General features: G+C 38.5%; 2 protein-coding genes across 2 annotated transcripts in view; one reads left to right on the top strand and one right to left on the bottom strand.

Moving 5' to 3' along the window:
* Positions 1-12,701, top strand: part of LOC134532720 (arylsulfatase B-like) — a 77,829-nt gene extending 65,128 nt beyond the window's left edge. Inside the window, exons 7-11 of the mRNA XM_063369501.1 lie at positions 335-470; positions 3,248-3,403; positions 4,580-4,771; positions 5,342-5,550; positions 7,249-12,701. Of these exons, the coding sequence (XP_063225571.1) occupies positions 335-470; positions 3,248-3,403; positions 4,580-4,771; positions 5,342-5,550; positions 7,249-7,557 (1,002 nt within the window). The 3' untranslated portion in view covers positions 7,558-12,701. The remainder of the gene's footprint in view (positions 1-334; positions 471-3,247; positions 3,404-4,579; positions 4,772-5,341; positions 5,551-7,248) is intronic.
* A 7,690-nt stretch (positions 12,702-20,391) lies between these two features.
* The window catches only part of LOC134533511 (uncharacterized), a 251,684-nt gene continuing 247,729 nt past the window's right edge, over positions 20,392-24,346 (bottom strand). Inside the window, exon 6 of the mRNA XM_063371035.1 lies at positions 20,392-22,098. Within this exon, the coding sequence (XP_063227105.1) occupies positions 21,983-22,098 (116 nt within the window). The 3' untranslated portion in view covers positions 20,392-21,982. The remainder of the gene's footprint in view (positions 22,099-24,346) is intronic.

Genomic DNA, 24,346 nt, shown 5'->3' with positions numbered 1-24,346 from the left:
GGGAGAACGTTTGCAAATAATGCATGTGTGGATACAGATTATTCCGACCTACAGGCCCGGCATTCTCAGGCATTCCCCTCTCCCACATATATGCGCCCCTTAGGGTATATAGGATGGGAGAAACTTTCAGTTCGTCTTGATTACATTCCAGAGCTTATTATTTAAAACAGAGCTGTTAGGGATCACTCCCTGGTGTTTGATCCGTGGGGAGGGGGGGAGGTGTATCAGAGCCTGCGCGGACAAGCTGATGGATTCGAACGCGACTTGTCCTGTGGGCGAATCCTGAACGGGAGAGTTGTTCTGACGCCGCCGCCCCCCTCGCCGCTGCCCGCAGATGAAGGAGACCCCCTGGGAGGGCGGAGTGCGCACCGCCGCCGCCATCTGGAGCCCCTTGCTCGCCAGGACGCAGCGGGTGTCCCGTCAGCTGATGCACATGTGCGACTGGCTGCCCACGCTCTACTCCGCGGCAGGTAGGTACAGCTGCGAGTCCTCTGTTGAGTGCCGCGCGGAGACTCTTTGAAATTTTGCTGTGGAGTATACCCGATCCACAAGGACCTTCACCTCCTGCCCTGGATGGAATAGACCACTTACTGATTGTGATGGGCTAGAGACCTGCAAAATTCGCGGATTCATTCGGTGACAGGCTAGAATTCAAACACATATATACCTACCTCTCAGATAATTTTGCTATTGGCTCACTGTTCATCTGGACGAATCTCTAACCAGTTATAAACCCTCAACCCAAGAAGGATCGAATCAGCACAGACGAACCAGCTGAGACGACTTACGAGTCGGCAGCCAATGAACTTGCGTTATTTTCCCGAGTGTACAGGGGTATGTGTGCAGTCTATCCTGAAGGCCATCAAAACCGCGAATTTTGCAGGTCTGTAGTGATGGCTTGACGAGTCTGCTGCTGCATTCAAACCTCGTTACATAGCTGTCTGTAGCCAACACGGATGACGTCATATTGTTTCAACATACCTACAGTAGCTAGCTGAAGTACCCGGCGTTTCCCGGACTGAACCCTGCTGGGGAGATGATTTTCGGAAAATATCATTTACAGTTGATGACTAGGTAATAGGAAGATGGCAGACGCACGTGTATGAACATAAACCCACATTAGGGGACATACCAAACGTATTGGTGTGCCAAATGAAACTTTATGATAATGAAATTACCATGGAATTAATTTTGGTAAACTAAAATAGTCATAGTAAAGAGTAAATTCCACGGTTTAAAGAAAAACCACATTATTTTGGTATTACATCAAATATAATACACATTTTCCTCGTAAAAATCTACCAACAAAATGGAAATAGAACCTCTATTAGTCGCACATGTTGGCACGCCCGTCGCCTCTGATCACTGTTTTCATATTTATAATATTTATCCACATGTTTCTAGTTTCTACATTCACAACACTTGTTTTAGTTTCATACAAGTGCGAATTATATATGTGCTAATAAATTATATTCAGCAGTTATTTAAATTGAATATTTTGATTAATACTATTTAATATTCGTAAATATTAGTAAAAAAATTGTGCCTTTTTACTTTTTTAAGTGCTCCAATATAATTGAGGTTAACTATCCGTAAGTATTATTTATTGATATAAATTAAATATTATTTAATATAATTAATACTAAATATTATTATATTATTAATGTTAAATATTTATTATTGGTTATTTAATATTTACAAAATAACAAATCAATTAAATAAAAATTTTAATAAAAAAATTGTGATAAAATTTAAATTCGAACATCAAATTAAAATATTAACTTTTAATATTTATTATTAAATTGAATAAATAATAAATATTTATAAAAATAAATGAACAAATTTAATGAAAACATTTTTATAAAAATGAAAAGTGAATATTAAAATAAGAAAACTTTAAAATATTTAAAAAATGAATAAACTTTTTTAATTTTTGAATTTATTATTAAATTTATTTATTTTATTTTAAAATATTAAATAATCAATAATAATTATTTAAAATTAAGTATCTTATAATATTTAGTACAAATTATGTCATATATTTATTATTCTCTAAATTTTATTTATTTAATTTTTCAAATTTAAACTAAACTTTATTGACTGTGTTGGCTATCTTTTTCCAGCCGTTTTATTATTTTATTGTAATTATTTATTTGCATGCAATTAAAAACTATTTTTTAATGATGCCAAAGAAGTATAACTTCTCACGCGCGTAAACAAGTACACACACCCATATTTTTTTTTTTTAATTTAGGTTTAAGATGTATTGTATAACCATGGAAATTTAATAAGAACATATTTTTACGTAACATACGAACACACGTTTGCGTGCGTGCCTGTACGTGGTTCATACTTAAAGCACTCGTCCAAATACAGAATTTAAATCATGTGTATCCTTACTCAACGAAACTGAAATTAACTTTGTGAATTTTAATTTTGCATAATGCTATTAGTTTGAGAAACTTGTGATTATTACACCGATTATTATTTTTAAATGAGTAGAACCGGACATGCGGGATTTCAGTGGTAATGAAACCAAAACTAAACCTCTAACAGAAGCATACTTACATTGATCCATACTTTTCTTAGCTCGCTTACAAAAAAAAATAAAAGATACGATGAAAACCTGACTCTTGAGGCGTTAGCAGACAGTGATGGTGTATCTAGTGAGTTAGTTACCAATTGAATTTCAGACTGATACAACGATAAAAATTCACGATTAAGTTTGTAAATAGACAAAATAGTACCAAGGGAAAATGTATTTTTTTTTTTTAAACAGAAAATTTATTATAACGCCATTTGCATGCCAAAAATGTCACCCGGAAGAATGAGACAAAAAAATATTATTCTAAATTAATTTTTTGAAACTATTAGCCATTCTAGAGATGCGGATTCATTTCGCGATAGGCTAGCATCAAAACAACTATACCTTCGTACCGCTTCTACGATTGGCCCACATTTTATCCGGGGAACTGTTAGCCAATGGGAAACACTAAACCAAGAAAGTGCCGAATTACGGACAGCCTAGTTGAGACGTCTCACGCGTCAGTAGCCAATGAACAGGTGTCATTTCCGCGAGTATTTAAAGGACTGTGGAGTATATCCTATAGGTCAATGAATCCGCGAATTTTGCAGGTTTCTAACCATTACTACAGCGATGCGATGCGATGGAAAATAACAGAGGTTGACGTGAAAACAAATCGCAGGGAGGTGTAGTGATGTGGTCTTGCCCTGGTCCCGTTTGCAGGCCTGGACGTGGCGAACCTCGGCCACATCGACGGCGTGGACATGTGGAAGGCCCTGTCCGAGGACCTGCCCTCGCGTCGCACGGAGATCGTCCACAACATCGACGACATCGAGGGCTACGCGGCGATTCGGCGCGGCGACTGGAAGTACATCGCAGGTGTGTGCGCCATTCTAACCACGGTACACCTGGCAGAGATCCTGAAGCTCAATGGCGGCTCCAGCAAGACCTCTCGGGCAGGGCTCTCACACACAGGAGGATGCAGTTAAGAATCACGACATTGCCCTTTGGGATATTCACAAAATATATGGTCTCAAATACTGAAATTTAGTAGTTTCGTACAAATTTTGATTGAAAGAAGAGGTTAGCACATTAACGAAAGTATTTAAGTTAACATTAATATTCCCTACAAAGAAATAGGAAGTAAAATTTGGGCTCGGAAGGGGCTATCGCCCCCTGCGCCCTTCCCCTGGAGCCACTCTTGCTGCAGCTCCAACAATCCCCACAGATAACCTTCAGTAAAAGGGTTCTACACCACAGGGTTTTGAAAAGGGGCTTCAAGAGCTGGGACTCACGAGATATCAGTGATTTCCATACCACTTGGGTATCAAAATGGTACTCGAAACTCGAATCATACCGTGAGTTGGGTTTAAACCGCAGATCGTCGTCATATGAGGGTGTCTCAGCGATGAAAATCCACGGAGCGCCATCATCAGACTTAAATAAACGTGTTAGTTTATTATTTTGTGTTGCAATTTGAAAAAAAAAACTATTCTTACGCACATTCTAAAATTATGCTTTCTAAATGATGTCCTTAAAGATGTGCAGGAAAGTTAATTGGGGAGCGCTATATACGCAAAAGTAATTAGAATGTACATATGAAAATAGCTCAAAAATTCTTGGATTATCCCTGGGGGGAGGATTTTTTTCACAAAAAAATTATAAACGCTCATTAGACTACAGTAAGGTATGCACACGCCAGCTGTTTTTCCTGTGTAATTGGCGGCCGTCTGCAAGAAAAGATATTGCCTTATTTGCCCGAGCTATTCAGGAGGTATTTGCTTCCGTATTGAATGGCTATAATTGGTGCGTTGACAGTGGGCACTTGCCTGAGAGAAACTAAACAAAATCCCAAAGCACCAATTATTTTTCAGCATCTTTTTCGTATGGATATAAGTCAATACTATACGCGGAAACTTTTGTAATGACTGGTTTTAATAACTCCAACGAAAGACCAAATAGTTTCTAACATGATAAGTACTCACTTCTTAAGGGCCATTATGAATGGTGTCTGCCTCTCAACTTCCACTAGGTTATTCGCGTCACTTGTTGCAGGAACGTCCCAGAACGGACAGGCGGACGGTTGGTACGGAGAGACTGGGAGGGAGGGTCCCGAGTATGACGTCACGGAGGTGCTGACCTCCAAAACGGCCACGTCGCTGGCAGGAGTCATCACGGAGCTACAGATCAGGCAGAAGAATGCCACTAAGACTGGGGTGACCGAGGACCATGGATCGGAATCAACAGGTAATGAACGTCTGCAAACCAACTAAAAATATGCAGGAATGTAATACTCTTATTTGGAATTACATTTCCTTTTAAGTTTTTCAACTGTGAATTAACGTAAAGTTATCTTGCCACTATTCGCTCAGTTGGAACCAAGATTTCTACATAAATAGAGAATTTTTGAGTATTTAAACAGCCAAAATGTGATTAGCACCTGAGGGTTACCATGTACTCATTACAACATGGATAACTGTGTGAAACCACTTTGTTGCCCATCTCATTTTCTTGACACTGATTGCAGAGCACCCAAAACATTATGAGAAGTGCAAAATTCACATTGTCAATACATGTTCAAAGACAGTGACTGTATTTATCGATGAAAATTCTAATTGATACTTACTAACAATAATGAAGCATGTTCCGCAATGTTTTGGGTCTTGCAGTATGGCGACGGTGAGGTAGAAAGGGACTTCAACTACGTCACAGCATGCCAAAATTCCAAGCTCCATGTTCTTGCATGCAGGTGTTTTCCCTCGTAGTTTCAAAAGCCCAGATCTCAACAACTTTTTTTTTTTTTGCGTCCGCCTGCAGACGACGCTGCGCGGCGCCAGTGGCGGGTGCTGACGCGGTCCACGCTGCTCGAACTGAGGAAGCAGGCCGAGGTGACGTGCTGGAAGCCGGTGAACAAGACGACGGCCTGCGACCCTCTGCTGGCGCCGTGTCTCTTCAACATCCGGGAGGACCCGTGCGAGACCAACGACCTGTCCCAGCAGGAGCCCTTGGTGCGGCAGGAACTCGAAGTGAGTGCAAGAGGATAGTAGGAATGACTATACCCAGAGACCGGAAAAATTCGCGGATTCATTTCGTGATAGGCTGAAATTCAAAACACGTGTACAATTCTGCTGGTTCTGCTATTGGCTCGCAGTTTAACTGGAGCTCTCTGGGCCAATGAGAGACTATCGACCAAAGAAGCGTCGAATCACAAGCTACCCAGTGGAGACGCCTCACAATTTAGTACCCAATGAACACGCGTGTTTACTTGAGAAATGCAGAGGATAATGGAAGCTATCCTAGAGGTCATTGAATCCGCGAATTTTTCCGGTCCCTAACTATACCCATGGGCGAAAATATGCAGGATTCCCAGGAGAGGCCCGTGGGGAAACGATTATCGTTCCCTTTACACAGTTACGATTTTGCAAGTAAGCTCACAGAGAAGGGATTTTTGATTCCTGAGGGAGGTTGAACACGGGGCCTGCCCCCCTCGTATATATTACTTGATGAAAGAAAATTGGGAAACATCCCCTCCCATTGTCCTAAAATGTTTATTACAATATATGTGAATATGTGTGAACACATTATTGTATTAATTATTAATGTTACAACAGTGGTTGAACGACTTAGTGCGAGATCTTGGACTTTCAAAAGATGCTACTCAGTTACTTGGCTCCCACCTTAAAAACAAAAATTTATTACAACCAGGCACATCTTTTTCATGGTATCGACATCGCGAAACAGTTTTTGTGCCTTACTTTGAACAGGATGAGAATCTTGTGGACTGTAAAGACATTTCTGGACTGATGGGCCAATTTGGTGTACAATATGACATAAATCAATGGCGATTATTCATTGACTCTTCGAAAAGAAATCTGAATATTCATGTAATTTTGGGGAGTTGATTAACTTGCAACTAAAGAAGAATGGTATTTTTTTTAAAGTTATTTACCATAGTCAGTAATTTTAAATGAAGTAATTTAGTGCAATGAATCTGATGATGTACTTAATTTTTAAAATCTATTTAGTTCTTAAATTTTCTTATAAATTACATGCTAAAATAATTAATTTTTGAAATATTGGATTTCGAAGAACATTATTCAAAAGTCGAGCAAAAGTTTTTTTTATTGTTTTTACTTTCAAGAATTAACTGTTATTTTGGTAATACACAGTGTTTTAAGTAGTTTTCAAGATATTTGTTTAAATTGTAAAGAATCTACTAACTTATGAAACATACAATGTTTTTAAATTATTTTTTTTTAATACAAGAAGATTTATAATATTACAACCTATAAAACGAAGTACTGTAATTGGCAGGTGAGGCTTTAAACATATTTTTATTAGTGTAAAAAAGCTGGCAAATATATGTTCCCAAAAAAAATAAAATTATAATGAAAACACACATATACTGTAAAATAATATATTAAGGGTTAAAAGGATTATCTAGGTTCGGAATCAAAAAAGAATGTATTAAATACGTTTTCTATCCCTAGTATCGGGGACATTTGTACAAAAACATGTTTATTATTTGACAAACGTATAAGCAACATTTTTACATATTTTTAATTAATAAGAGTAACATAAAAGAGTGAAAAAATATATATATATTTTTTTAATTTTATTACTGGTTTACCCCAGCTCAGATATTCACCACCTTACTCAAGTTGTATTGACTCACACTCGGGTGTTAGCCCTGCATGTGGTGTGACGGAGTGTCCGGCCCGCAGGCGACGCTGGAGAAGTACCGCCGCAGCACGGTGCAGCCTCTCAACACGCCCGGAGAGGCGCGGGCAGACCCGGCGCTGTGGGACCACGCCTGGTCCCCCTGGCGCGACGACCCGCCCCCGGCGCCCCGCCAGTCCCAGGCGCTGCTGCTGGCGCTGGTGCTGCTCCTGGTGGCCGCCGCGGGCGCCGGCCTGCTCACCGCCCAGACGCCCCTCCGCTGCTACAAGGGCGCGCTGCAGCAGCTGCTGGCGTGGACCGCCGAGCAGCGGGGCGCCAGCGGCGAGCAGCGAGCCAGGGCCAAGCTCCAGTAGCCGTGTTGGCCCTCGTTGTGAACTGTCACGCACTCAGTCCAGCACCGACCTGCTCGCTGTACCACCAGGGCGTCAGTGACAAGTGGATCACTGCGAGGAGCAAGCCAGGGCCAAACTCCAGTAGCCACCGACCTCATTGTGAACTGTCATGCAATTAGTCCAGCACCGACCTGCTCGCTCTAACACCAGGGCGTCAGTGACAAGAAGTAGGTGACAAGTGGATAACTGCGAGGATCAAGCCAAGGCCAAACTACAGTAGGCAGCAATGCCATGTTGTCCCCAACACCGACCTCATTGTGAACTGTCATACACTTAGTCCAGCCAGACCTGCTCGCTGTAACACCAGGGCGTCAGTGACAAGAAGTAGGTGACAAGTGGATCACTGCGAGGATCAAGCCAAGGCCAAACTACAGTAGGCAGCAATGCCATGTTGTCCCCAACACCGACCTCATTGTGAACTGTCATGCACTTAGTCCAGCACCGACCTGCTCGCTGTAACACCAGGGCGTCAGTGACAAGAAGTAGGTGACAAGTGGATAACTGCGAGGATCAAGCCAAGGCCAAACTACAGTAGGCAGCAATGCCATGTTGTCCCCAACACCGACCTCATTGTGAACTGTCATACACTTAGTCCAGCCAGACCTGCTCGCTGTAACACCAGGGCGTCAGTGACAAGAAGTAGGTGACAAGTGGATCACTGCGAGGATCAAGCCAAGGCCAAACTACAGTAGGCAGCAATGCCATGTTGTCCCCAACACCTACCTCATTGTGAACTGTCATGCACTTAGTCCAGCATCGTGGATCCTCCAACATCAACCAGCTCCAACAAGGAGTGGCGGAGAGGTGGTAGCAGTGGGCAACTTCGATGGCGGCGATCAAAACAAAGCGTCACTAACGAACAACGGTCACAGTAAGCGCAAAACACTGCGAGGAGAAAGCCAGCACTGCCACCCTGTTCATTAAGTCAAGAGATGGGATGATTTAACGAATTTGAAGTCACCCTCTAACCCACCATCTTAGTTTTGCATCACCTAAAGCATAGCTGATATGGCCTTTGACGACGTCAGATAATAGTTAATAAGTATGAAGCATAGAACACAGTCACTGTCATAAAATATGGTCATTTAACATGCTTCCACAATGGACTTCAAATGTTTTGGGTGACTTGACAACACCAATCATCCAGCGCCAACCTGTATGCTGGATCACCAGGGCATAAGGAATCGTGGGGAAGTAACCGTTGTCGATCTATCATCAGCGTGTTGTTCTGTTAACAGTCTTTGTGATCAATATCACATGGTTTTCAATTTTCGTAAACAAACATCATGTGATATAATGATGATAGTTGTGAAATGAGTACCGAAGGTACTAATTTTTGAGAATTTCAAATTTGAGATAAGTTATTGAGACATATTATATTTTTGTAATCACAACACTAAACGCTGCGACGGTGACATGAGTAGACCAAGCTAAAGTAGGAAGCTATGGTGTTGTGTTCCTAACAGTTGTGTTTTTTTTCTTATTCAATTTGTAATGTGCTTCCATTTTGGTTATGTAATCAAAACTGGAGCCTACGTCCATGAAATTGTGAGTCATAAACCTCTATTAATAACAACCAATATAGGAACAACTGTAACTTTCTCGATTTTAAATTGCTTATCCTAAAAATTAGCTGTTATATGTCCTAAAAATTAGCTCTTAATTTTAGGGTTTTATAGACTATTGAAGAAACTCTTATGTTTACCTTTTTTATTGGTACGTTTTTTGAGACAAATGTGAGATTAGTGTAGATTGGCATAAAGCGTTTCAATGTAAAATTTTTTTTTAAATAAAAATATTGCTAAGGTTTAGCAAAAACCATAATTCCGCGCCAAAGATTTTTATGTTAAGTGCACTGGAACACTGTGACGTGTCCCCGAAGGAGCCCGGGCGCCATTGTGATGGTGACGTCATCCCCGACTGGTCTATGCAGGGTTCTGGAGTACACCTTATATTCGCAAACAGTAGTGTCTTTTTACATTTGCTACGCTATATGGGTGCGTGGGGTGAATGGGCGTGATGGATGAACAGATGGTTAAAACTTTTTTATAAATTTTTAATTTGCTTGATATACGCTGCAGAGCAGTTGCAAACGAATAAATGTGTGTATTAGTTCTAAGACATTTAGGTAAAAATAAATTAAACACTTTCTTTGCATCCAAAAACATATTTTTTTTTTCCTTTCGGGATACTAGTATAAATAAATATTGGAAAATGTTTTTAACACCCATTTGCTCACTATTTTTAGCACGTGTTCTATATGAGTTACAGAGACACCAGCCAATCTCTCTACACAGCTGGGCGGTAATCAGCGTTTAATAAAATAAATATAATAATAAGTAAATTAGAGTACAAAAACAAGTTGGTATTAACTTTATTTGTTTCCATATAAAATTAAATGTCGGTATTAAGTTCAAAAACATGGAACCCATTTTTCTCTACTCACCAAATTTTTAATAAACAATCTTTGAAATATAAATGTAATATTTTGCAACAATTCATAGATATTGTTTTGCAGTGTATTGTAACAAAATAGTGTATTTTTATGTAAAATATTCTGTAAAATTATTACGCACTTAGTTTTCTTTGTAGTAATGGAGTAATGGGCGATGAACTATATATATATATATATATATATATATATATATATATATATATATAACTTGTATATTGTGCCCTTTATCATATACTACTGTTTCTTAGTAACTGTATGTATAATTATTCAGTATAAACGCAAAGTATATAGTTGTATCTGTGTACATAGTGTGTATGTGTGTAAAAATATTTTATAAATTTTATTACCGAAATAATAAAATTTTTCCTTTCCTTCTTACCAAACTTTCCTACTAACAATGTAATGCAAGAGTTTTATAATTAGTGTAAACCTTCTAAATGTAATGTGATCCTAAACCGTACCGAAAAAGGAAAAAAAAAAATTATGGTCAAATAAGTCCATGTTAGATGAAACGTCAGCTTTTGTGTAAAAATTAATTTGTTTCCCTAACCTAATTTGTTGTATTTATGAAAAGAACACATTATATTTATTTTGAATAGGAAATTCGAATGCGACCAATTGAAAATAAGTGTAGTATTTCGGATAAGAAATATCTTACCCTTAAAAGGAATTAAGGTCGTTATTATTTTAAAATTTTATTTCTTTATTTACATAAAAATACACCTAAAGACTTAAAGCTATTAACAAGCTGATTGTTGAACACGACAGTCATCTGTACATTTTATGTACAAACAGAGATACACGTTACTCGTACAGTATTGTTAAGGTGTCTCGAAATACATGTGCAGACACTTATAAGATAAGCAAATAATGTACATAACTGCAACATCAGTTCTTCTTATACACTTTATGTACACCATTCTTTGTCAAATTGACTGTTGATAAGCTTGTAACATCACAGAATAGAAAGGGTTAGTCGGGACGATGTTCCAAAGACATAACCAAGCGCTACTTGTAGACATTTATTCGATAACTGAGCATTCTGTCTATTACCCTATTATGCTTTGGTTACAGGAAAAACTACAAACATGTAAATTCCCTAACTATGTCGATTGTAAAATGACCCTGTACAACAGTTTTCTAAAATATATTCTGGTTGTTCACAAATAAAAAAAAAATGACGAAATGCAAATTTTTCTACGTTCAACTGTATTTTTAAAAGTAAAAAAAAAAATAGTTTTTATTTAAAAGAAAATAGCTCTTCTACAAGTTGGAGGTAGCCTTAGTATTCCGTAAAAGTTAAATATACGTAAAATGACTAGACATTATTTTGTCTGTTTGCTAATAATACAGAAAATTTTTCCTACATAGTATATTTGCATATCATATGAGTTACAAGATAGACCATAAAATCCGGGTAACTTTCCCATAATGAGTTTATTATACCTAGCGAAGCCTCTTTTAATAAAAAAATATAAACGCAAATGCACAAATGCGAATAAAGTAAAGATTAAATCTACAACTTTACCACTTTTTATTACAGTGTTTTAAGTTGTGGTTCAAAAATAAACTATTTACATTTGATCAACAGAAAATGACGACACGTTGTAACTAAGTGACACAAATTTCTTAACCTCTAAATTTTTATAAAAAAAAGTAATAATTCTTAATTTCATTCGTAACACAAAATTAAAGTAATTTTATTGGCAAAATAACATTTTCCTGGAAAACCAGTAGCGTGCGAAGAAAATAAATCTAACGGACAACTACCTATAGTTATTAAATAACCTTTTAGCAAAAACTTTTTTTAAATTTTGGTCAGGTTTGCTTTGAGTTGAATATTAAGTCCGATAGTTTGTCATTAATATGCCAGATAAAATAATGTTTTTAAGAATCACAAAATGCTCATCTGAAGTCACGCTAGCCTAGAACTATTTAGACATGTTTAAAGTGAAAATACCTATTTTTGTAGTTACAGGTTTTATGTGTTTCGTTTTAATAGATCAGTTTGGTACTATCATTTAGTACACAATCGCTTGATTTCCTATCAACTACTATGGCATAAAAAAAGCTTTCTCTTAAAGAACAGTTAATTTTGTATTTTGAATTTTCTTACATAAATGTTCTTACGCGATGCTGCCATACTACCAACGATGCCAAAATGACTATTGATCGTAAGAAACTCATTTGAACTCCAAAATGACACATTGAGCTGGCAGTTACCATATGTGTTACCAAAAAAAAAAAAAAAATTTGCCCTCATGTTCCCAAATATTTGAGCTAATATTTTTTAATCTCAAGTGATCAAATAAAATTTCAGTGTACAAAAATTAAAAAGAGACATATTTTATCGACTTGCTTGAACATATTCTAAAAAAAAAAATTAATAATTATATCACATCGTTAAAGTATCCTCCAGTCAAATTTTAAATTAACACATACTATTTTTAATCATGGCAAGTGTTTTATCAGCGTGCTGACTAATCTACTGCAATTTTAAATTGATAAACCTCTTATGAGCTGCAGTGACAACATAGCACATTAAAGATGAATTATACATATGCTGATAAAATATGGCAATAACCCAATGTAAGTAAACATTTAAAAATGACTATATACTTTTAATAGAAAACCAAAAATAAACAATTAGTCATACACAATTACATTCATTCGTAATGTACATAATTTGTGACATCTCATAGTTACATAAAATAATTTTTTCCCTTTTAATTCACATTGAATATAAATTTTATATTGACATTTTATGAATACACATACACAAAAAGGAAACATTCACAACCACAGAAAAAATTGTCATAAAAATCTTTACACATTTTTCGTAATTGACATAGGTGATACAAATATGTCAGATGTCAGTGTTATGAAAAAAATAATAGGCTTAAGAGAGGCATTACGTCCTAAATCATAAGTTAAATTACATTCTGAAAAATATTATTTTTTGTGAATTCTTGCTGTGGAACATGTTAAAATTTGATAAAACATTTCCATTGCTCTAGGAATCTTTTACAAGTTAATTAATAATGAGTAGTAACATTAGCCATATCGCGGATGCTTTCTATATTTTAACATGAATTGCACATACACGAAAGGTCAGTAGGTACACAATCTAAAAATCTATTGTAGTAAACATACACCATTACTTCTTAACGCTTATAGAGAGATTACCAGATTTTGGAAGCTACGAACTATTTGAATAATGCCATGAACTCAGTTTTTTTTTGCTACGAGGTAGTGCCTCTCTTAAGATAAGCTGTACAGTGACAATATTTTAAAATTTTTAGTGAACGGTTTATTAGAAAAATAAATAAACACAGTTTAAAGACAATGTTGAACTCTTCCACAATCAGGTTCACAAGTTATCCTATCTTCGTGGTAGAAGATGCGTCTACTTTTCTACCGTAAACATTCACTCCCTACACGTACACGCTAGTTTTAGGCTGAGGTGGTTAACACTATGCAACATTCGAAGTTTACGTTTAATAGACATGAGTAGATATTATTTATTTATTTTTTTTGTTAGGAAGACAATTGCGCGACACTTGTTCTCTTCCGGGCTGGTCGTCTCTCGCGGCGGTATAGCTCCACGAGCAACCGCTCGGAGCGCTGCCGTCGGCCGGCCGGCCCGTGCTGCGGGATAGCTCCATGAGCCACCGCTCGGAGCGCTGCCGTCGGCTGCGAGCTGCGGGATAGCTCCACGAGCCACCGCTCGGAGCGCTGCCGTCGGCTGGAAGCTGCGGGATAGCTCCACGAGCCACCGCTCGGAGCGCTGCCGTCGGCTGGAAGCTGCGGGATAGCTCCACGAGCCACCGCTCGGAGCGCTGCCGTCGGCTGGAAGCTGCGGGATAGCTCCACGAGCCACCGCTCGGAGCGCTGCCGTCGGCTGGAAGCTGCGGGATAGCTCCACGAGCCACCGCTCGGAGCGCTGCCGTCGGCTGGGAGCTGCGGGATAGCTCCACGAGCCACCGCTCGGAGCGCTGCCGTCGGCTGGGAGCTGCGGGATAGCTCCACGAGCCACCGCTCGGAGCGCTGCCGTCGGCTGGGAGCTGCGGGATAGCTCCACGGGCCACCGCTCGGAGCGCTGCCGTCGGCTGCGAGCTGCGGGATAGCTCCACGGGCCACCGCTCGGAGCGCTGCCGTCGGCTGGGAGCTGCGGGATAGCTCCACGGGCCACCGCTCGGAGCGCTTCCGTCGGCTGGGAGCTGCGGGATAGCTCCACGGGCCACCGCTCGGAGCGCTGCCGTCGGCTGGAAGCTGCGGGATAGCTCCACGGGCCACCGCTCGGAGCGCTGCCGTCGGCTGGAAGCTGCGGGATAGCTCCACGGGCCACCGCTCGGAGCACTTCCGTCGGCTGGAAGCTGCGGGATAGCTCCACGGGCCACCGCTCGGAGCACTTCCGTCGGCTGGGAGCTGCGGGATAGCTCCACGGGCCACCGCTCGGAGCGCTGCCGTCGGCTGCGAGCTGCGGGATAGCTCCACGGGCCACCGCTCGGAGCGCTGCCGTCGGCTGGCCGGTCCAAGCTGCGGGCGGAAGACCTCCTCGGGCGCCGTCGTGCTGTGAACCGGGTCTAAAGGCGACACCTTCTCGGGATCACCGGCAAAACGTCAAGCGCACAGCGCGGCTCGGCGGAGTCTGTCTTGCGCGTGACTCGTCTAGGGAAAAAAATATCTGGCAGTTCTCAGAAGTAGTACCAGTGGTGGTACCACGTGCCAACCGTCACTTGTGAAGCTTCAATTGATGTTGGTTTGCGAACACTGGCGACCACATTAAGTTGTTGTTCACATATTCTTGACACAACGACAGTGGTATAAATTACACGCAGACATTTAGTACTACTTATGAAAACACTTAAAAAAGAGCTCGTGTAACTCAGTACACTTGATAGAAGTGAAACCTCTTTGGCAAATAAAACCTCATCTAGTAATGGGTAAAACGGCAAAGAGATAGTGAGAGAGAGAGAGAGAGAGAGAGAGAGAGAGAGAGAGAGAAAGGAAGAGAAGGGGGAAGAAAAAGAGAGAAAGAAGACAATTTTTCTAAAAAAAAAACAACCTTATAGTATTAATAGGATTTAAGGAAAATATTTAAAGTTAAAAAAATATATATATAGCCAAAATATCCGTGAATTATTTGAATTTATTCTCTCGATATTCACACTAATGTTAACATTTATAGCTTCATGAATATTTAAATATGAAACGTAAGTAAGAAACTGTTCACACGTTGTTTTCACTATTTTAATCATAGCTAACCTAATCTAACCGAGTGTTTACACATATCCGTAGTATTTTAAATGTCACTTACTTAACCTAACCCAATCATTAAACTGTTAATTATTGGTAAAATACTTAAAATATTTAAATGCCATTTTACACAATGATTAGAAACAAGTAACCATTATCTGTGCTTTTCGCGTCAGAAACGTTTTACAACAGCGTTTTACGAAAACGTTGCATTAAATTTCGGCCTTGAAATTTTACTATCATCGCGCCCACAGAAGTTTCACTTCAAAAAGCTTTTTTTTTTTTTTTTTTTACGAGATTGTACATATTTTTAATCATTAAACGTGAAAGAAGTGAGACTACGATCATTGCTTAGATATATTAACTTTGTTGGTGTCGGTTGCCCACGTAATTTTGAACATATTTAAATCCTACCTTCATTGCATCAGTTCTGGAAAATCACAAGACTTAATCCTAACTTATTCCTACTGACAGCACGTATTTTGAAACAACAACCTCTCATGGTGTAGTTTAGCGTCCCAATCCTCACGTTACGGAGGCTGGTGCGTATTTTTTCACGATCCTCAAAACAAGCTGGTGTGCAATGTGTTAACCATGGCTGCATTGTAACGTACTGCAGCTCATATGCTAGCAGGAATGAAGCAAGTAAAAACACTGAGTACATAGTGTATTGAACATAAAATGTTACACTTACTTAAAAAAAGGACGAAACGGCGAGAAATAATAAGGAAGTGCTAAAAAATTACCAACTAGAAAAGTTAAGTTTTCAGTAATTTTAAATACACTAACAAACGCAGTATCTTGAAAAAATACTTAAGTGTTGTAATGTAGGAAGGACTCTAAAATGATTATAATACTTATTACTCTGTAAATTCTTCTGTAATGGGGAAATACTTATAATAATAATAATAATTGTTTCTGAATTTTATTATTCCACAGATACCGATTTTACCTAATCATAGGAAATTGAAAAGAGAAGAAAAAAGTATGGAGGAGTTAGTAATATTATAAGTTATTATTGCCACTTAACGAATTTATATTTTACAGTATTGATTTTAAAATTCTATAACCAAACAGTAGAACCAATTTTTAACACTTAAGCTATTAAAATGCATAGCTAAATTGTATGTTTACATAATGTGACACTAAATATAATAAATCGGATATACAGTTCAAAGCAACAAACGAAAGATGGTTTGAGAGAAAATGAAGTAATCATAGAATGAAACAAGGAGGGAATGATGTAGGAACAGTACATATGTATGGTCTATTACTTTTACACGTGCGAAAAATCATGGTTTGATCCCATTGGTGGGAGAATTACTCAAACAAAAAAAACTTTTTTTAAGTGCTTGCTTGTAATGTCTTTTTAAAAAATATGTTTCATAACGTCATACTCAGAATACGTTTCATTTTTTTTTCTCTTGGAAAAGGCAATACAAACACATAATTTCAAAACTTAGTAGAATTTAACTTTTGCACTAAAGACAGTAAAATCTATCAAAATAAAATAATTAATTAATGCTATTAATTCATGATTATGGGATATAAACTTTCTAGATTTAATAAGTGAGCTATATATAAAATCAGAAAAATCATACTAACATTGAAGTCCCTCGTTCAGTACGTCACTGTAAAAGATAAAAATACATGCACAAAATATAACTACATTTCTAACTATGTTATATTTTGTCAGTGAAGTATTGATTACAAAGTGTACATTTTTTTATAAAAGGATTTCATAGTAAGTTTCGATTATAAAATAATTATATTTGAAGAAGATTTAATTGCATTCTACCTATTTCTAGAAGATTACATAGTCTGAAATTTACCTAATTCAAAACGCATGTCAACATCAAAATATAATTATCAAGACCATTGATCTAAATTTGACCAATTTTAAACTACAAATATATAAATTCACACCTCCCAAGCTGTCAGATCAAAAAAATATAGTTGTCAGTTAAATGGCAATTATTTATTTTTGTAAACGTTACTTCTTTCGCAATTGTAAACAAGTTAAAGAAAAAAATAATTCAGAAATTTGAACACCTGGATTGTCTTGCTATTAGTTCGTACTTACCTAATAATTATTTTTTTCAACCAATGTAATAGTGTTATCAAGAAGCCAATGAAGTCCTAACTTAAAAATTAGCTTATTATATATATTTTTTTAAATTTTCTTCTTGAATTATTTTTGGCGAATTTGATGCTGGTAAATAAATAGTTACACTATTTAGTGACGCGTTTCAGCAGACAGGTTACGCAGTAAAATTAAAGTAATTCTAAATAAACTGGAAGAAAAAATGAACAAGCTTCTAAAAATATAACGGCTTCTTGTTTAACTATCCTATCTACTTTATATTACCATAAATTCTCATTTTATTTTCCCTTCAATTTATTTCATACCATCACGGCGTCATAGTCCTTATTTAAAGTAAACAACACTTAAATAAATGTTTGGTAGCCGTTTAAGATTGTGAAAATTATATCGAAAGCGAGACTGGTTTGATATTTTTTTTTATTCTGGAGTTGTCTCGTCATATATATTTTAAATGTTAGATATTTTTTTATTTCATTTTGTAACTTTTGAATTGTTGGTCGTGGCATTGAGATTGCCACATGGGAAACCGAACAAAGTGAAGCTTGGAACTGTTTTCTTTGGAGGGACGAATGGCGTGACGCGGGAAAGTAGATCCGCGCAGGAACGAGGATTTGGTGCAGGACAGACGTGGGCGCGGGAACTGAATTGAAAGCCAGGTTCGGTAAACTTCGGACGCGTCGCGATAGAGCGAGCGGTCAGCACGAGTCAGCTCTTCTTAGAGATACAACAAAGTCGCGACGATGTGAAGCGCAGAGAGCTTGTAGCATCTCGCGAGAATATACCAAGTGCAAGAGCGTGTTAACCGACATGTACAATTACGGCAAGGAACATATATTTACCTTTTCCTCTATTTCATCGTAGATCTTTAGAATTTTTTCTTTCAAAAAATTGTAGTTATTCTTCCTAAAAATTATTATTTTTTTTCAAATTAAAAAAGTCAAACTTTGACTGGGAAATTTAACTAATGAAGATATTTCCTTTATGTTTAAGTATAATTTCAAATTCTATCGTAACCTATGTACTGGTATTTATTCTTTTAAATATTAATTTTTGACTTTATTATATACAGTTTTTTTTCTAACACAAAATTATAATTTATTTGTTTATTTTTAAAATTAATTTATCGTAATGCTTTAGAGAACAAACAATACGTTTAATACATTTGACATCATGTTTGTTCCAACACAATTATTTTCCTAGCGAATAAATTGTAGGTATTATTATATTTGCGATTATATCTTGTTATGGATATTTTAAGTTTACAAAATATATTCGAGTTTCACTACCACAAAGTTTACTTTGGCCCATCAATACGCTTAGTATACCTACATTTCCAGATGTTCGCGGAATTTAATATATACGGGTGCACGGTGCTACACGTGGCTCCGCCATCTTGACGACTTCTGCACGCATACGCATTAGACTATCAACTGTTGAATTTTCGTTGCATAATGCACGCTTATTCCATTGCGTTTCTGGTGCAGACTAAAGTTGCACCCTCAACGCGCCTAAACAAGTATAACCTCAAAAACACATGCATTCGTAGAGACCTGCAAAATTCGCGGTTTCGATGGCCTTCAGGATAGACTGCACATACCCCTGTACACTCGGGCAAATAACGCAAGTTCATTGGCTGCCGACTTGTAAGTCGTCTCATCTGGTTTGTCTGTGATTCGATCCTTCTTTGGTTGAGGGTTTATAACTGGTTGAGATTCGTCCAGATGAACAGTAAGCCAATTGCAAAATTATCTAAGAGGTATATGTGTTTGAATTCTAGCCTATCACCGAATGAATCCACGAATTTTGCAGGTCTCTATAGCATTGATAATTCCTGTCTAGGGGGGATTGTCACAGGTTCAGCGTTGAGGCATTCACATGCGACGTTTTCGGCACTCCCGTCGTTCGGTTAGCTCTGAGAATTATACAGAATAATTATAGCTAGATTTAAAAAAAAAAAGGAATAATCTTAACCGTTTTCCCATAAAATGAATATTTTCGTGTATTTATTCATCACACTCGGCTTTATTTTAAAGATTTCTACGCCAAATTTCGAATTGTAAGTTTATTTGCAATACGGGAACACATGAATTCGCTCGTTACCGTGGTCAGATTTTTACATATCAGTGGCGAGTACCTACTGAAAGACTCGCTCAATTCTATTGTAAATTGAATTAGGGGGAAAGATGAGGTAAGTATGCATGAAGTAAGAACGAAACCTCGATTTCACGAGTTAGCGCGTTTTTTATGTTAGCAGAAGAGAAAAGTCAGCGGAACGCGTGATGCAGCATTAAAAAAGAGGCTGTTGAGGTAAATAAGACGCCAGGGGTGTAAAACACTGGAAGCTCAATAATCTGGAGCAAATTGATACCACGTGTAAAATAATTTTTGTGAAAATAAATTTTTTGGTTAATATATTGTCATGTGGTTTTGTACAGATCAAGGTACAAATTTTGAAGGAGGGGGGAGGACCCATGCATGTGTCTTCTGAATATTTCTGTTCTCGAGTCTGCAATAACAGACCCTTATATAGTGTGTACCGTTACCCATTTGATTTCAAACTTCCCAAAACTTTATATAGTCACGCAACTCGTCCTGGTCATAAAGTGTGCGCGGTAAATTGGGGCATTTTTGCTTTTACTGGTAGTTGAAGCTCTTTAACTGGTTTTTGAGTTGGGTGGTTTTCCCCGCTGATGGTTAGGGTTGGGGCTACTCCCGAAGCCTAAGAAGAGTCAAAAGGCGGGGAAACGTACCACTTAAACATCAAGACATAACAGAAACTAATATATGATTTTGGTTACTCAGCTGTAGTGAATTCGATCCACTTCACTTTCACAAAACCGAATAACTCAAAAAATAATTTTTTAACTGTATCTCTGAAACTCTAAATTATTTGGATTTTATTTAAAAACGAAAAGAATTTACTTTTCCCAAAGTCATAGAAAACTGATTTTTTTTCAGGTGTTTGGAAAAAAACATATTTTTATCGATTTATTAAATGCTTTAATTAAAATAAAGAATTATTTCACAAAGGCTACACATGACAGGTAATTTAAAATTGTGTGACACACGTTTTTGTGCCCTTAAACCATGCAAGGATTAAGAAATAAATTTTGCTTTAATGTTAAAAAAACACTTATTTAATCGATGAAACTATGTATAAAATATTGACTTAATTTAAATTATTGATTCAATTTAAATAATTAAAAAAAACAACTAATAGGCGCAAAATAATTAATCAAACACGTTTCGTAACGCAAAATGAAACCTGCGCTGCCATCTTAAAACCACCCCTAAAACGGAATAGGTGCATAATATAATACTAAATTTCATACAGATAATAAAATATTTTATGGCCATCTCCCTGTTTCTTTTTAATACTTGGTTTACGTTTCCAGTCATTTGTACATTAACCTCATTATTAAGAAAATCTGTGTGCCAACAAATCGTGACCCAATGCAAGAAGTCACGTTCTCACACATTTAAATATGAGTTATTTATTGGCTTGTAATGCATTTCCATTATTCGAATAATACCAGACTCACAAAACAAAGTTTATAACTCATATATTTTGACGTATCTTAGTTAAATAGTTAAATTAGAACAAAACGCATATTAAAACGTATTATTATTGTCGTAGAAATTTTTCAACGTATACTTACATAATATTTTGTCTGATGAGTACGTATTTCAGGGTAAATTGTTATTTACGAATAATAGTTTGTATATTTGAACAGCAATGGTCCTTCGAACGGTTCAAGTTTCTCTACAGACGCGGTGTTTACCCACTTATAGTTAAGTATCACATTAGATCGAAGCTCAAGAGGACAAAAACAAAACACATTCATCTGCTTCGTACCCGGTCGTTCAGAAAGAGAGAGAGAACAAACAATCGTTTCTAATGGCTCTCCCATCGTAAAGTCGCGAGCGAGCGCCGACAACTGCAAACACGTACACAATGCGTTTAATCGTTGCGGCTGCATATCACTAGCTTGTACAGCTTACAAGTTAGCCAACACGACACTTATCACACACAAAAAAAGAAAATTAACTATTTCTTGCCTATCAGGTTCGAAAATTTCAAGAAAGAGAAGGGGAAATAAAGCCTAGTTTGATGAGTTCATATATGTATATACGTAATAATTATAACGTGGTGAAGTCACTTATGTACATAAGAGTTAAAAAATAATGTGATATATATTTTTTATTGAAATGTAAGTTGAAAAAAAAATGCCATAGTAATCAATGCCCATATAGACAAACGTGTAAGCACACAACCATTGAATATATTCAATGACACAACTGAGATCCATAAGAGAGAAAGAGAAAAATAAAAATTATAAGCTTTTAAAGTAATGAAAGATCTGAAAGGGTGACATCACGAATGTGACGGAATGATAAACCAAATCAGAAGCTTTGGAAACACGGATAACTGCAAGATGGCCGACGCTCGGTCCGTAGCGGGGAGGGAAAGGGGAAGGGGTTGACTTTGTCAGGGCCGAGGGAGGGGGAAACGTAGGCGACGCATATGTACAGTCGTGCGCGGAGAAGTGGAGCGGGCGAGGGGGCGACTAGGGGTGTCGCAGGCCGCGCGCAGCCACCGCCAGGGGTGACCACCACCACCAGGCCTGGGCCAGCGGCCAGCAGGACGCCGCGCAGCTGCCCACTCGCGGCCTCCGCACCGGCACTGCAACACAGCACACCCGGGGTCATCAGCTTCCTAGCAACACATTGATACGCCCCTCGTGCCCTAAAATTATATTATTTTAATTTAATAACAAATGGCCTAGGAAATAGCTGAGCAAAATTATAAAGAGAAAAACAAGTATTACCAGAGGTGGCACGAGGTGGTGAACAAGACAATTTTATACTCCCTGCACACAAGCAACTTGGGAGCTAGTGGATCGTTTAAATAGATATAGGTAAATGATAAATAAATAAACACTACATATGTAGATTGGTCTATAGGTTTCCCGTTTTATTAAAAAAAAAATTAAATAAATCTGTTTTCCATTTGTTTTAGTTTCACCATAAAAGGGTATTAACAATATATTAAAGTTATTAAACGGGGGCCGGCCCGATATTATTAAAACAAGTCATCATATACTTGTAACAACAGAACAATCACACACACAGAAATTTGAAGTATCCCTCCTGACATATTATAGTTATTATTATAACTTTACATATTCTTATTGGTTATGTTCTTTATGTCACTGCTCGCTGGTATTCATTAAGGTAAGTTCTTTCGTTGGTTGTAGGGAGAAGTTATATTTTAAAATATCACCCGGGGCTTCAAAGTTGCACATCTGGCCGGGATAAAACTCTTCTTAAAGGGACTCGAAGCTCGAGGTCCTGGATAACCTGATGGGTGCAGTTTTGGCGCCCAAATGTTGGACCCTGTCTGAAACACAAGCCAAATTCCAACAAATCAGACCTGCTTCCAGACAGTCAAACACAGTAGGCACGAAAATGCCAACAAAACGGGAATTCGGGGAGGGAAATAGAGACCTAAGTACTCACCAAACAGGGTGTAGCTCCTGGACTCAGGAAATGTCTCGCGCAGACATCAGAATGGCGTGGACCGAGAAATGCGCGGACGACGCGGCAGAAATCATCATTTAGGAAAATAAAAAAAATTAATAAACTTTAAACTAAAACATGACTTTTTTTTCCTAATTACTACGACTGACTGGCTACTACCGAATTTTGAAGCTGGGATCACATCCCTTAACACAACTGACTACATTTCTTATTCCCACGAGTTCGTCGTTGCCGCGAAAAACCCTCTTAACAGAGAGGACGCCGAGATGACGCGGTAAGTAGCCGAAGTCAGAGTCCTGCAGTGGCGGACAAAGCTCCTAATTAAAACGGGCGCTCGGCCCTAGGGAAAAGAGGGGGAAGTTTCGGCTCAGGACCGAACATTTCCGGAGGTGACCGAGTGGTCGTAACCACGACTGCAGTTGTTTGCGCCGAAGGGCGACTGCCACGCTCTCTACCGGCAGGCACAGAAAGCTACATAGGATAGACTTTTACAGGACGCGAGGATGAAGCATAGGGCCTTATGGCGCAGCGCTGCTGCTCTCTGGCGGCCTAAAGGGGAAGGACAGAAGGAGGTAAGCGAAATCGCCACTAGGTGTCGCGGGCGTTAGCTTCACTCGCTGGTGACCAGAACAGACGTTACTATTTCTGTCGCTAGATGTCGTGGGTGGTCCATATTTGCACGTATTTTTTCTATGGCAAATCGTCCTTGAAATCGGCTGCTGCCTGGCGGGGTTCACGTCAGGACAATGATCCTGGGCTAAATTCTGAGAACTGAGGGGGGGTGGGGGTGGGGGTGGGGGGGTGGACAAAAAACGCAACCAGGCTGGGAACGAGCGTCCACGGGATACTCGTTCGTGCCGAGACTCGCTACTCTCAGTGGGTCTCTGAGAAAATGAGCTTGCAGGCCAGAAGCTGCTCTATGCAATTTAAGTCATGTAAGGAATTAATGTTACAGGCCGGGGACATGACTGTAAGCGGGAAAAATGTCAAACGGGCTGCCAACGACGTCTTAGACTTGCAAAAGATCAGATAGGTCCCTGAGAAAAGGTGCTTCGGTCCACTGGCGCAAAGTTTAACTAAATAGAGTACACCAGCCTAACAAAGTGTAAATCACCCTTTTGTAACTAAATTATATAGAAAATAAAATTTCCAAAAATAAGTTAAAATTATAATAACAATAAAAAAACGTGCCGAAATACCTAATTTCTGGCACAACATGGAGGTCCTCAGCGCTTCCTAGCAACACATGGAGGTCCTCAGATTCCTAGCAACACATGGAGGTCCTCAGCTTCCTAGCGACACGGAGGTCCTCAGCTTCCTAGCAACACGGAGGTCCTCAGCTTCCTAGCAACATGGAGGTCCTCAGCTTCCTAGCAACACGGAGGTCCTCA

The sequence above is a fragment of the Bacillus rossius genome, chromosome 6 (genome assembly GCF_032445375.1).
Source record: "Bacillus rossius redtenbacheri isolate Brsri chromosome 6, Brsri_v3, whole genome shotgun sequence".
In the NCBI taxonomy this organism is placed as follows: domain Eukaryota; kingdom Metazoa; phylum Arthropoda; class Insecta; order Phasmatodea; family Bacillidae; genus Bacillus; species Bacillus rossius.
The sequence above is the reverse complement of the archived record's forward strand: the minus strand, read 5'-3'. Positions and strand labels throughout refer to the sequence as shown.